The 12,863-nt window shown below is 39.6% G+C and overlaps 1 protein-coding gene across 1 annotated transcript; it reads right to left on the reverse strand.

The window, feature by feature from the left end:
- On the reverse strand, window positions 404-9,106 carry LOC109709514. The gene is made up of 2 exons (XM_020231781.1): window positions 8,446-9,106; window positions 404-1,139 (listed from the first exon to the last, which is right to left on the reverse strand). Exons 1-2 carry the CDS (start codon window positions 8,932-8,934, stop codon window positions 780-782), a joined length of 849 nt encoding a protein of 282 aa, XP_020087370.1. The 5' UTR covers window positions 8,935-9,106; the 3' UTR covers window positions 404-779.

The raw sequence follows: 12,863 nt of genomic DNA on the forward strand, positions 1-12,863 counted from the left end.
AACCCGGATCCATTTGCATCCCTACTTACCATCCATTAAGTCACAAAACTATTCATATTTATATTTTTAAGCTTTGAATTCACAGTAGAGATAAATGAAAAATTAATGAATTAATGATGTACAAATATATAGATAAAAATTAAAATAGCTTCAAACAATAACTTTATCTTAAAGTAAGGACTGTCACCAAGCTATGTGCAAACAACACACTTGCAATTTGTAATAGGGTTATCGCTATAAATGTTTTCATTTTAGCTGAAGAACAATCTTATAAGCAATTAGAAAAGTTTGAGGGCGTATAAAAAGCTGCACTACTGATTGTATCTGCATATTGCAGATTCTTTATTGGTCTTAGCACCTCGTAAACTCTACACACCACAGGAAGTCTCTAACAACTACCACAACAACAAATTGGGCAATATAATACATCCTCATTTTAAGTTCATAGTTCATAAGAACACAATAAACAACACTATCAATCTATAATACTCCCATTTGAATTGCATGTCCCCTTTCTATATTTCTCCCATCAGCATCATATCAAACCCATATGGAAAAAATAAAAATAAAAAAAAATAAAATTAAAGATATATCAAAGAACAAATCAATAGATCCCATAATACATAAGCAGAACACAACACACAATCCATCCACAGAAATCCATACACTGGACCAGTAAGAAATACATCCGGCTAGCATCTTTTGTCGAATCCCGCTCAATGACTCCCCGCCTTGAGTCAGCAGCAATATAGGATTTGCACGCATGGTCGTAGTAGGGTTCAGAGAGTTTCCGGAAGCAAAATGTGCTGCACACCAAAGGTCTGGAGCGAGGAGTTCTGGACAAAGAGGACGAGGCCGCACTTAGTGGGATTGAATCCATCCCACAAAGCAAACTGAACGGAGCCGGAGAGGTTCTTCTTGGCAGAGACGTCCTTTACGGAGAGTAGCTTCTGGAGGTGGCGGACGACATGGTCGTTGGGGAGGACGCGGCCCTTGTTCTCCCCCCGCGTGCAGTCCGTCACCAGCCCGTTCTCGTACAGTGCCACCATCACGTCCGCGCCGTGGCTGTCCACCTTGGTGCGCAGCTGGCCACTGAATGACACCTGCAGTGTTTCTGGAGATGGCCGCTGGAACGTCGCCTGAGATCACACAAATAATAGTGTTCAACTTAGGTTGGGTTGCATTGAAATAAAACTCGATCAGATTTTTATTTTGATGCTTCATGATCTGAATAATCTACAACTATACGGAATAGAAAAGAATGAGTTTTCATTTTCCAATCCATAAGCTTCATTCTCAAAATACTACTCCCAATAATTGCAGCTTTGGAACCTATAAAAGAATCTATACAACTTAAAATGCCTCCTCTATAGAAGCAGTGCAATAATGTGCCTTTATTAATTTAACTTTACTGATGTGAATTTTAACATCTCAAAATTTGTACATGATTGAACTTGGGAATATGCCAAAATTAACCAGGACAAATTTGATATTTCAATTTCGACAACTATAGCCAAGCTATCCAAATTATTAAAGGTACTGCAAATTTAGCGGAGAGGAATAATTATAGTCCAACCACATAAATGCAACATTGCATGGAATCAGGACCCAACCAATCAAACATGCAGTCATGTTGGTTAGTGCTACATAAAAGACTTTTTCCTTATAGGTTTTTGTTTTTTTTTTTTTTTTTTTTTTTTTGGTCAAGAAAAGTCAAACGTTTTCGATTACTCTTGATGCATAATGGTATTTCAACCATTGCAAATGCCTTGACAATATTGGTCTGGGGTAAATTTAAGGATTTCCATACTGTAAGTTTGTTAGGGAGATTTGGGCCATAACCTAGGCCCACATGAGTCCAAGGATGGGCCATATCTAGGAAAGCCTATTCAACCTAAAAGATAAAGCATTTAGGTGTGAAGCCACTAATAGCTATATAGATCCGGTTACTATACTACCAATAGCACCAAGCGCTTGATGCTACTAAGTTTTCTGCCATTAGATCTACCCTTTTGACCACTTCCACCCGTAAGATTATACTATTCAACCAATCACACACTCAACCTTAGGAGACCACTATTATCCTAACCACATATCCCTTGATCCAAGGGCCGAAAAGCTAATAGCATCAATATACTATCCGTAGTATCAAGCTGTTGGTTCTATCGAGTTTTCTGCCGTTAGATCTATTCTTTAATTATTTCCACCCGTTAGATTATACTATTTAACGAACTACTCACTCAACCCTAGGGGACTACTATTATCCTAACCGCACATCTTTTCATCCAACGGCCGAAAACTCGATAGTACCAAACGTTTGGTACTATCGATAGTATAATAGTATAATTCTCTCTACATATAAAATATTTACTCTCTTGTTAATGATCTAATATGGGACAAATCTCATGCGAATTCTTAACAAAGTTGACAGAAACAGTAAAAACATTCACTGACTTTTATACAATGTAAAGCCCTCCAACAATAGGCTATTGTGAACTAGACCTTCAATTTTGATTTGTTCCTTCGATTGACACTCCACCATTTGTTTTCTTGTATTTACTATTACTTTCTTTTTTCCGTTGCAATGAGTCCCGGATTCTGACAAAAATTGATAGTTCTATTAGTTTCCAGTCAATAGTTGTTGTAGCAAATCTTTTGTGCAACAGAAGAAGGGTAGTGATCACTTAAATTTTATCTCTAACTTAAATTAACAAATATTTTAGGGATAATTGCTTATATATCTCTCAAAACTTCTGAAATATTTCGTTTACCCTACTTTTTTGTTTCAAACATACCCCTCATATATATTTCTCCATTATTCAAAAAAATCTCTACTGTTAGTGCCCGTTAAGTCATCTTGAATTAAATCTAAATTAAATTTTTATCATATTTAAAAAATAGTGAAAATACCTATTTTGTCCCTAACTTAAGGGCAAAGAAGAAAGTTGGTGACGGTGAAAAGATATATTTTAAAAGGCAAAAAATTAAAATACTATTTTTTGCCCCTAACTTAAGAACAAATAAAAAAAAAAGTTGGTGACGATAGAATAGTATATTCGAAAGGACAAAATGATAATTTTATAGAGATGATGGTTGATCCTAACCATTTATTAACAAAATTTAACTCTAGCAATATATTTGAAAGACTTTAGAATTTTAAAAGAATATTTTTAATATTAGCCTTCTAAGAGGAATAATTAAGAAAGTCAAAAATTTTTTAGGAATATATAAGCAATTGCTTCAATATTTTATATGAAGCGACCATATCCCATGTAGAGTATTGGCGTACCAAGCTAATAATAAAACTCTCTTTATTACACACAAAATAACTCTCATTCACATACACCCATAATACTACAAACCTCACACACTCACTTCACTACTTCACTACACCTCACAACACTTCCTCACCTCACACCACCACTCACACCCTTACTTCACTATATCTCACGGCTCACTCTCACTACACTTCCACCCTCTCACTCTTTCACACCACCTCACACTCACACTTGGTGTGGAGGCCTCACACCTATTTATAGGCCTCCAACCTACCTACATAAGCACTCTAGAATATTTTAGAGTACTTGCTTTTAGAACTCACTAAAGTGCTCTATTAGTAAGTAGAGAGCACTTGTTTCTAGAGTGTTCTATAAAGAGAGAGAATACTTATTTCTAGAGCACTTTGTTCCTAGAGTTTTCTAGAATGCTCAATTAGCTAGTAGAGAATTGGAAAGGGATAGAGCATTCTAGAATGTTCTATTAAAGAGAGAGGGAGAGTTGCCTCTTTCAATACTCCCCCTCAACTCTAACTCTCTCTTAATGTTGCTCTGCTGAGCATTCCTAATTGCTTCCGGAACTCTTCTTTGCGGTGCTTAGTCCTTTGGTGAATATGTTGGCTATTTTCTCTTCTGTTTTGATTCTGCTTCAGCACCTGGATCTCTCCGTCCATCGTGTTCCTCCACTCCTTGCTTGTAACTTCTTCTTCGTAGGAGGCCGGCTCTTTTGGAGTCTCTTCTTCTTCGGCGATAGCAACATTTGCATACTTAGAATTAGGTTTTCTTTGCCTAGAGGATCTTCGTAACTGCATACCTATGTCTTCAAGCTGGCTTGGCTGATATTCTTCTGGGGTTTGATAATGCACGTCAGTTCGCCAAGGTTCTGGAGACTTCTGGAGTTGCTGCTCATCACTGGTTGACTCTGTAGAAAGTTGACCACTTTCTTCTTGCTCTGACATCGTCTTCTCTTCTTCTTGTACTTGCTCTCCAAGCTTTTCTTGTAGTTTGATTTCTATCTCTTTAGAGTCTGGCAGTATAACTTCTAGTGAGGACCACCAGGACGACGCTTCATCGAACACGACATTTCTCGACGTGTAACAACGACCGGTTGTTGGGTCACAGCATCTCCACCCTTTTCTTTCACTGTCGTACCCGACGAAGATACATCTTATCGCCTTCTTGTCGAATTTATTTCGAAGATGGTCCGGTACGAACACATAGCACACGCATCCAAAGACTCGAAAATGACTTACTGTGGGTTTGATTTTCTACAGTACTTGATAGGGTGAGATGAATCCTAATTTCGGTTGCGGCAGCCGGTTGATGACATGTGCTGCTGTTCTCATACATTCTGCCCAAAATCTGCCTGGCACACTCTTTGCATGCAGCATGCTTCGGCAAGTTTCTGCTAGATGTCTATTCTCTCTCAGCTATACCATTTTGTTGCGGAGTGCGTGAACACGTAAGCTGTCTCCTTATTTTGCACTCTCACGGGTAAGCTGAGAACTCTGCTGAGGTATATTCACCTCCATTATCCGTGCGCAGGCATCGTATTTTATAACCGGTTTGGCTTTCAACTTTTACTTTAAATTCTTTAAATTTTTGCAGCACTTCAGATTTTTCTTTAATAAAGTATACCCAGATGTACCTTGAGAAGTCATCAATGAACGTCACAATGTAGCGCATGCCGCTAATTGATGTTTGCTTGACTGGTCCAAAAACATCAGAGTGCACGAGCTCGAGCGGTACCTTGGCTCTTTATTTGGATTCAGTGTAGGGAAGTTGATGAGCCTTACCAAACTGGCATCCTGCGCAGATTGTGTCTCCTCGTACTTCAAGTTGAGGTAAGCCATTCAGCATACCACGCTCCATCATGATTTTCAGTTTGTGATAGCCCACATGTCCCAGTCTTGCATGCCACAAATCAGCAATCTCACTTTTTCGAGTCTTTTCTACGTATGCTAATTCTGCAGACATTACGTAGATAGACTCTACTTTCTTTCCTTCCATGATTTGTATACCAGATATCTTGGGACTACGAAATACCTTGACATCTTGTGACCCAAATACTACATAATTGCCCGATGCAGTTAGTTGTGATACTGATAAGAGATTTTTCTTCATACCTGGGACATGGTAGACGTTCTGTAGTTGTACTTGATGTGGGCTGAATCTGGATGTGATGATTGTCTTTCCTATGTGAGTGATTGGCAACTTCGAGTTGTTAGCTGTCACCACTACTCTTCCTCCTTTATATTCTGTTGTGCTGAGCAGCTTGTCTTTATCACCAGTCATATGATTGGAACATCCAGAGTCAATGATCCAATCTGTACTGTAATTCACAGCTCTTGGATTTTCTATTGTTGTTAATGCATATATTGGTACCTGCTTTGGTAGCTTTTCCTTCTTAGCACCTGATGTTGCCATATTGTCTTGTACTTGTTTCTTCTTGTGCCAACAGTCTCGGGCGAAGTGTTCTTTCTTGCCGCAATTGTAACACTCTCCGCTACGTCGTCTGTCGCCTTTAAACTGCCAAAAATTTTGCTCCTTCTGGTTGTGGACTCCCCTTGTAAGGTGGCTCTCTCCCGTCCTTTGTTTTAACCCACTGAACTCCTTCGGCAGCTTCAAATTTCTTGGCCCTCCTGTTGCTCGACCTTTTCTTCTACTGCTGAAGAGTGCCTCCTCTTCAATTTTCAGTGAGACTTCAGCCATCTGTTTGGCTAGAGCCTCCTGATTAGCCAGTAAATTTTCTAACTCCACCAATGTTGGTTGAGTGGGCCAGCCTCGAATAGCAGTAATGAACCCGTTATATTCGGGTTTTAGGCCGTGAATAATAATTCTCTTCATCCGCTGGTCACTAATTTTTGACTCTGAATCTAATTGGGAAATTTCACGGCAGAGAGATTTTACCTTCATGAAGTACTGGCTAATCGTCATGCTGCCCTGAGATATCGTCATCAGCTCATTCTCCAGAAGTTGAAGTCGAGCATCATTTTTCTTTGAAAATAACGAGGCGAGGGTGTCCCATACAGCCTTGGGTGTATCTGCTTCCTGGATATGCTCCAGCAGCTCTTCTGCGATTGTCGTCTTCAGGACGAACATCGCCTTCCCTGCCTTAATACGCCACTTTCTGAACACCTCTGCATTCTCCTTTGGTGGTGGAGTTGTTTCAGCACCACCAATTACCTCCCACAAATCCTGCCCTTGTAGGTAAGACTCAATGCAGGTTTGCCAATAACCATAATTATGGTTATTTAGCTTCTTAATTCCGCTAGTTGTACCAACAAGATCTGCCATAGTGACTTGGTGATTGCCCAGCAGTCAACCAAGTAAGTCTGGTCCCAGACTGACCAACTTCATAGTCCCAGACTGTGCACCAGCAGAATCTCTGCTTATATCGGTATTTAACTGCCTGGACTGGCAGAATATCACCGACTTAACTAGCAGAATATTTCCTACAATCTGGCTTTGATACCAAATTGTAGAGTATTGGCGTACCAAGGTAATAATAAAACTCTTTATTACACACAAAATAACTCTCATTCACATACACCCATAATACTACAAACCTCACACACTCACTTCACTACTTCACTACACCTCACAACACTTCCTCACCTCACACCACCACTCACACCCTTACTTCACTATATCTCACTGTTCACTCTCACTACATTTCCACTCTCTCACTCTTTCACACCACCTCACACTCACACTTGGTGTGGAGGTCTCACACCTATTTATAAGCCTCCAACCTACCTACATAAGCACTCTAGAATATTCTAGAGTACTTGCTTTTAGAACTCACTAAAGTGCTCTATTAGTAAGTAGAGAGCACTTGTTTCTAGAGTGTTCTATAAAGAGAGATAATACTTATTTCTAGAGCACTTTGTTCCTAGAGTTTTCTAGAATGCTCCATTAGCTAGTAGAGAATTGGAAAGGGATAGAGCATTCTAGAATGTTCTATTAAAGAGAGAGGGAGAGTTGCCTCTTTCATCCCGCTGCGATCTCATTGCATCACATAATTTTACCCCTGATGATTGAGCGGTCCGCTTATTTCTTCTATTAAATCACGTCAATAGCAGCAACTTCAGCTTTATAGCTGTTAAGAAACCTTGCAGCTTCCTCAGCTATAAAATGAAACAAGCTATTTAATTTAAGTGAAATTATATAGAGCAAACCTAAATTTGGTGTCATATAAAAATAGCTATTGAACAACGATTTAAGTGTCGTGACATGGGGTCGCGGTAGAAAATTACCGGCGCGGTGCGTGCCGGTGAGTACCGATGAGTGCCGGTCATAAAAAATTTATGTGTACCGACACGTAATGGCATTGAATATTTATTTTCTATAACAACAAAATATGTCAATTATTTATTATAAATTTTGAATCAAATTTGTTGAATTTTATTGACAAAATTATTTACTAATTTCAAGAATTAGAGGGTTTTGAGTTTTGCCATTGGCAAGATGGCTGTATCCTTCCAATATCTTGTCTTGCTAGCATGATACGGTACGATGGATATCATCCATGCCGATATCATTTTAATCCTTGCTATTCAATTTTTAAAACTACTAATTTCACTACTATATGAATTTTCAAATAGTTTGACTCGCCTTTCTACATCTCTCTCCTATTGTTTATTCAATAGCTCAATTTCTAATTAAAAAAAAATGAAAAACTACAAATACAATAATGTGATTTCGTATTTTCTCACTTTAGTATCCTATGATTTAAAATATATCACTTTAATACTTTCTGACACGACATCAACGAAAAAAAAAAAACCATTTAAAGTTTATGGCGGTGCACCAAAATGTAAAAAATGAAACCATAAGATATTAATGTAAAAAGATAAAAGCAGTTATAAATGCGATTGAGAAGCAATTTAATATATGTTTCTTTAAAAGTCTATAAATAGTAACAAATGGCTTAAAAATGAAATCATAGTACACCGAATAGCTTAAAAATGAAGTCATAATATACCAAAATTGAAATAGTGTATTATTGCTTTTTTAATTGCTTCACCGATTGTTTTTCTCTTTTTGTTTTNAATTTACCAAAAAAAAAAAAAGCAACTACAGCACAATAGACGGTAAAGATATATGAATTAAAAAAAGGGGGAGAAAAAAAAAAAAGAAAAAAGAAAAAGCGGTCTGGAGTAAATACCTGCATGGTGGGGGAGGGGAAGCGGGGGGCGGATTGGACGGCGGAGATGATGGCATCGCGGTCGGCGCCGAGGCAGTGGGCGCGGCCGTGGACGACGGCCTGCGGGGTGAAGAGCGTGTCGAGGCGCAGCGCCTCCACGAAGGCCTTCTGCCGCACCGTCCACATGCTCGACCCGAAGGGGTCCTTCCAGCCCCGGTAGTCCCAGTACTCCACGTGGAACGCCAGAGCCACAACCCCCAACCCCACCCCCACCCCCTCCTCGTCGTTGTCCTCCTGGCCTCCGCGGGCGAGGGCGGCGACCACGGCCTCTGCCTCGGGCGACGCGGCGCAGCCCTGCGACACGAACAGCTCCACCAGCACCGGCCCCATCCGCCGCTGCTCCTCCGCCGTCAGATCCGCCGTCGCGTTCGCCTCCGGAGACGCACCGCCGGTCGCGGACGACGCCCCGCCGCCGCGCCCGAAGCACGCGAAGAGGCGGCGCGGCGCCATCGGGGTCGAAAGGGCGCAAGGGCCGGAGAGGGAGAGATCGATATGTAGGAATTAACACGAATCAGCTAGCGACGACGACGACGACAATAATAACAACAATAATAACAATACTGGTGGGAACGAAAATGGAAAAGCGGGAGGGAGAGAAATGGGCAAATGGGGACGGGGAGGGAGAGAGAGAAGAGTCGGTCGGGGGTGGGTGTCGAGGGGGCGGTGGGTGGAGCGGAGAGGAACGTGCCGGAGGTGACGGGACAACAACAGCTGGACCACGAGTACGTACAGATGGAATGTCGTTTTCCGCCCTCCCTTTTTTATTATTATTTTTTTTTAACCTTCCAGTCCCTCCACTATTCTTAAATTGCAACTCAATCCCCAAATCCCATTGCTTTCACTGCAGGTACCGAATCTTGGCGCTCTGGCTTTCTTATTAAAGTGAGGTTAAAGGTGTCCAAAATATCCGATATTCTATATCCGACCCGGACCCTATCCGGACCCGAACCAGACCCGATAAAAAATAAATAGTATACGGATAAAAAAAATTACCCATTAAAGTTTCGGATATAGGTCCGGATATTTTATACCTATACCCGATTTGGACCCGACCCGAACCTAACTTTTAAATGGGTAGGGTCCGGAATAGTTTTCAATTTCGGACCCGACCCCGGACCCGATGAAATATCCGATAGTAAATAAAAAAAAATAAACTTTTGAAGTTGAATAATCAATTTTAATATGACTTATAGATGATGAGTCATTACGTATTTTCATCCTAATGAAACTCTAGCCGTCTCTTTTAATCATTACTTTTTTCTAATTTTTTTACTCTTTATTTTCTACTCTTTTTTTTTCATTTTATTTCCGTCAACAATATTTCATTGTCATCATCATCATCAATGTCATCATCATCATCAGCGACAATATTTCTTTTGAATGAATTTTATTGGACGGTACAACTTATTAGAATGCGAGTTTTTTTATGATGGGCTTTATAGTTTGTCTATTGACTATTTAATAAAGTTTATAAAACGAATATATTTATACAGATATCCGTACCCGATCTAAACCCGATCCATATCCGGTCTTGAACGGGTAGTATACAGATAGTCACTACCCAGACCCGCTCAAATAGACCCGATGGGTATATTAGTAACTTTAGTACCCAGATCGGGACCCGACCCGAAGTTAAATGGGTAGGGTATATATATTTTTTTGTAACCATTTTTTTTTAGGGTATGGGTACAGTATATTACTTACTCAGACCTGACCCGGTCCACGAACATCTTTAAGTGACGTTAATTTGTTAGGCCAACACAATCTAATTTTGAGTTGTAACTAGTAAGTTTATAAATATTTTATTTTAAAAAATTTCTTCTTTTTTACAAGTTTTATTAATTTTTTACAAAAAAAACTTGATAAAATATTAAGTAAATATTTAGAATTTTTTTGCTTTTCTAGTTGTAGACTTAATAATATCTCTCGTTTTTAGACAATTAGAGTCATATGTAGTGCAAAATTGGGTCACCAACTAGTGGCTCGTTTGTGTGATACATTGCAGCCTGTGAGACAAGCTAAAAGTGAGCAAAATATTTAATGCGGCCGTTCTTTAAAAAAGAAAAAAATAGAAAATCAAATGAAACATTTTTTTGCATGAAATGCAATTCGGCAAAAGTGGTGGATTTCTCTGAACTTGGGCCATATCTGATATCTATGATTTTCAAAAGATCATCTATTTACTTTGTTTTATGCGTAGCAATCAAGTGCCGTCCATGGTCTTACGTACGGATCAGATGCGTGGGACAAGGAGGAAAAGGGTGTCGGTGCTCGGACATGTGGCGGATCATGGGCGAACGCGTGTGAGGTGATCGTCGAATAAACCAGTGATAGAGATTGGGGAACGCATGCGCGTAGAATCCATCATCGGTATTCGATCTCAGCCGACCGTTTTGGCGGTAGAGATTCGGCGAAGGATACGTGGGCGGTGGCTGGATTGGGCGTTCCAGCTCGAGTCCGCATGCGCTACTTCCGAAGCGTACACCTGCCCAAAGGTACTGGTAGATTACAAGAAAGTATTCCTGGACAAGGTTCCCACCTCATCAGTAGAAAATAATAATAATAACAAGGTTTAAAGTGTCGTGGCACGGAGGCATGCCGTTATGTTCCTGACACGGTACGGTACGGCACAGGCACGCTTACGTGTCGATAGATATGCATGACCTTCTATTGGCACGCTTTGGCACGGATTTATTTCAGTTTTTTTGATTCCAATAAACTCTTATAATATTATTTTAAAATATTTAAATAAATAATAATGAATATTTACTATATATATCTTACTATACTCATTAATTAACATGCATGTAAGCTTTTTGTAAGTAAAATACAACTATACCTGATGTAGAATAGAAATTAAAATACAATAATAAAATTGACAAGTATAATAATTATTTAAATTTACATCTTTATATAAAAATGACTGCTTAATTCGATATAGATCGTCGCGTTTGATCATATGGCATATTGTCATATGAAGATATAAGATTTATTTGACAATATTGATATAAATATTGTTGGTATTGTGAGAAAGTCATATATTCCCGATATTACATCCATATTTTTTATTCTTTTAAAAAATATCTTATCAAAATTTGTTTAGGAGATCGATTTTTGTTCTCTTGATTCACTGAAAGCTTCGCGGTGCGACAAATTTTGAAAAAATATTTTGCGAAGAAAAAATGGATGTCTGTGGTGGAAACGGAGGGCTCGGGCCGACAGGCCCGAGCGGGGGGCTTTGCCCCCCGCGGTATGGATTGAATATGTCAATTAAAAAGACAATATAAGTGGCCCGAGGGGTACTCGATACCCCAGAGAACAAAAGAAAAAAGAAAAGGCCAAAAAAAAAAGCCAAAAAGGAAAAAAAAAAATGAAAAAAAGAAAAAAAAAGCGGCACGCACGGTACGTGCCGCCGGCACGCACCTGCGTGCTGCTTTGTCTCGAGCGGCACGCATGTGCGTGCCGCGAGATAGAGGGGGGGTCTGAGACCCAAGGATTTAAGTGCCGTGACACGGGGTAGTGCCGGAAACTTGCCGGCATGGTGCCCCCTTCTTGGGGGCACGGTACGGCACGCCCCCGTGCCGCCCGGCACGGGCGGCACTTAAAACCTTGAATAATAATAATAATAATAATAATGCTATGTGTGCATCAACTCATTTTATAATAAAATATATTTTATTAGTCATAGCGATGTGATTAATTTAGAATTTAAAATGAGATATGTTTTACTAGTCACATCCTACCCTAGGATGGATGGATATACATTATACATCCTTATAAGAGTGTGTATTCAAAATTTTTCGTAGAAAAAAAATTTTGAATGTAGTAGTAATGTAGTATTCTTAGTTTTTGGATTGCCCGCGAGATTTCAGCATCTGAGGCTTGTCGACACATCTGGAGAGTGTCGGAACAAGTCGGAGTCGTTTTGGCACGAAATAAACGCAAAATGGACTCAGTGCGACGCAAGAGCAGAGTTTTAACATTGAAATCTGTAAAGTGCAGGTTTTCAATGTTGAGTACCGGCACTACAAAAAAATAGGCATATACCGGCAGCCAAAACCGCTGGAAAATAATACAAAAACTGCTGGTAATATTTGCTCCAGCAATTCTAAAACTGCTGGTAAAAGTATAGGTGACCGTTACAATATCCTTCCTGGTATAGCCTTTTCCCAGCACTTTTGCTAACCATTGGTGAAGATGATCTCTAGCAGCAATTCTTAAACCGTCGTTAAAACTACACGAAAAACACTGGCGCAAGGCGCATGTACCGACAGTTTTTGACCGTTGGCAATTTGAAACTAATATGAAAAAAAATACTAATATCAACAAATTACAATAGGACTTTTCCATTTGATATTAATTGTAAAACCAACAATATG

Source organism: Ananas comosus, linkage group 4, assembly GCF_001540865.1.
Source record: "Ananas comosus cultivar F153 linkage group 4, ASM154086v1, whole genome shotgun sequence".
Taxonomy (NCBI): domain Eukaryota; kingdom Viridiplantae; phylum Streptophyta; class Magnoliopsida; order Poales; family Bromeliaceae; genus Ananas; species Ananas comosus.

Coding starts and splice junctions, on each gene's coding strand:
- LOC109709514 (XM_020231781.1), bottom strand. CDS start 8,934: ATGGCGCCGCGCCGCCTCTTCGCGTGCTTCGGGCGCGGCGGCGGGGCG. Junction 1,140..8,445: donor TCCCCTCCCCCACCATGCAG/GTATTTACTCCA, acceptor GTGTGATCTCAG/GCGACGTTCCAGCGGCCATC.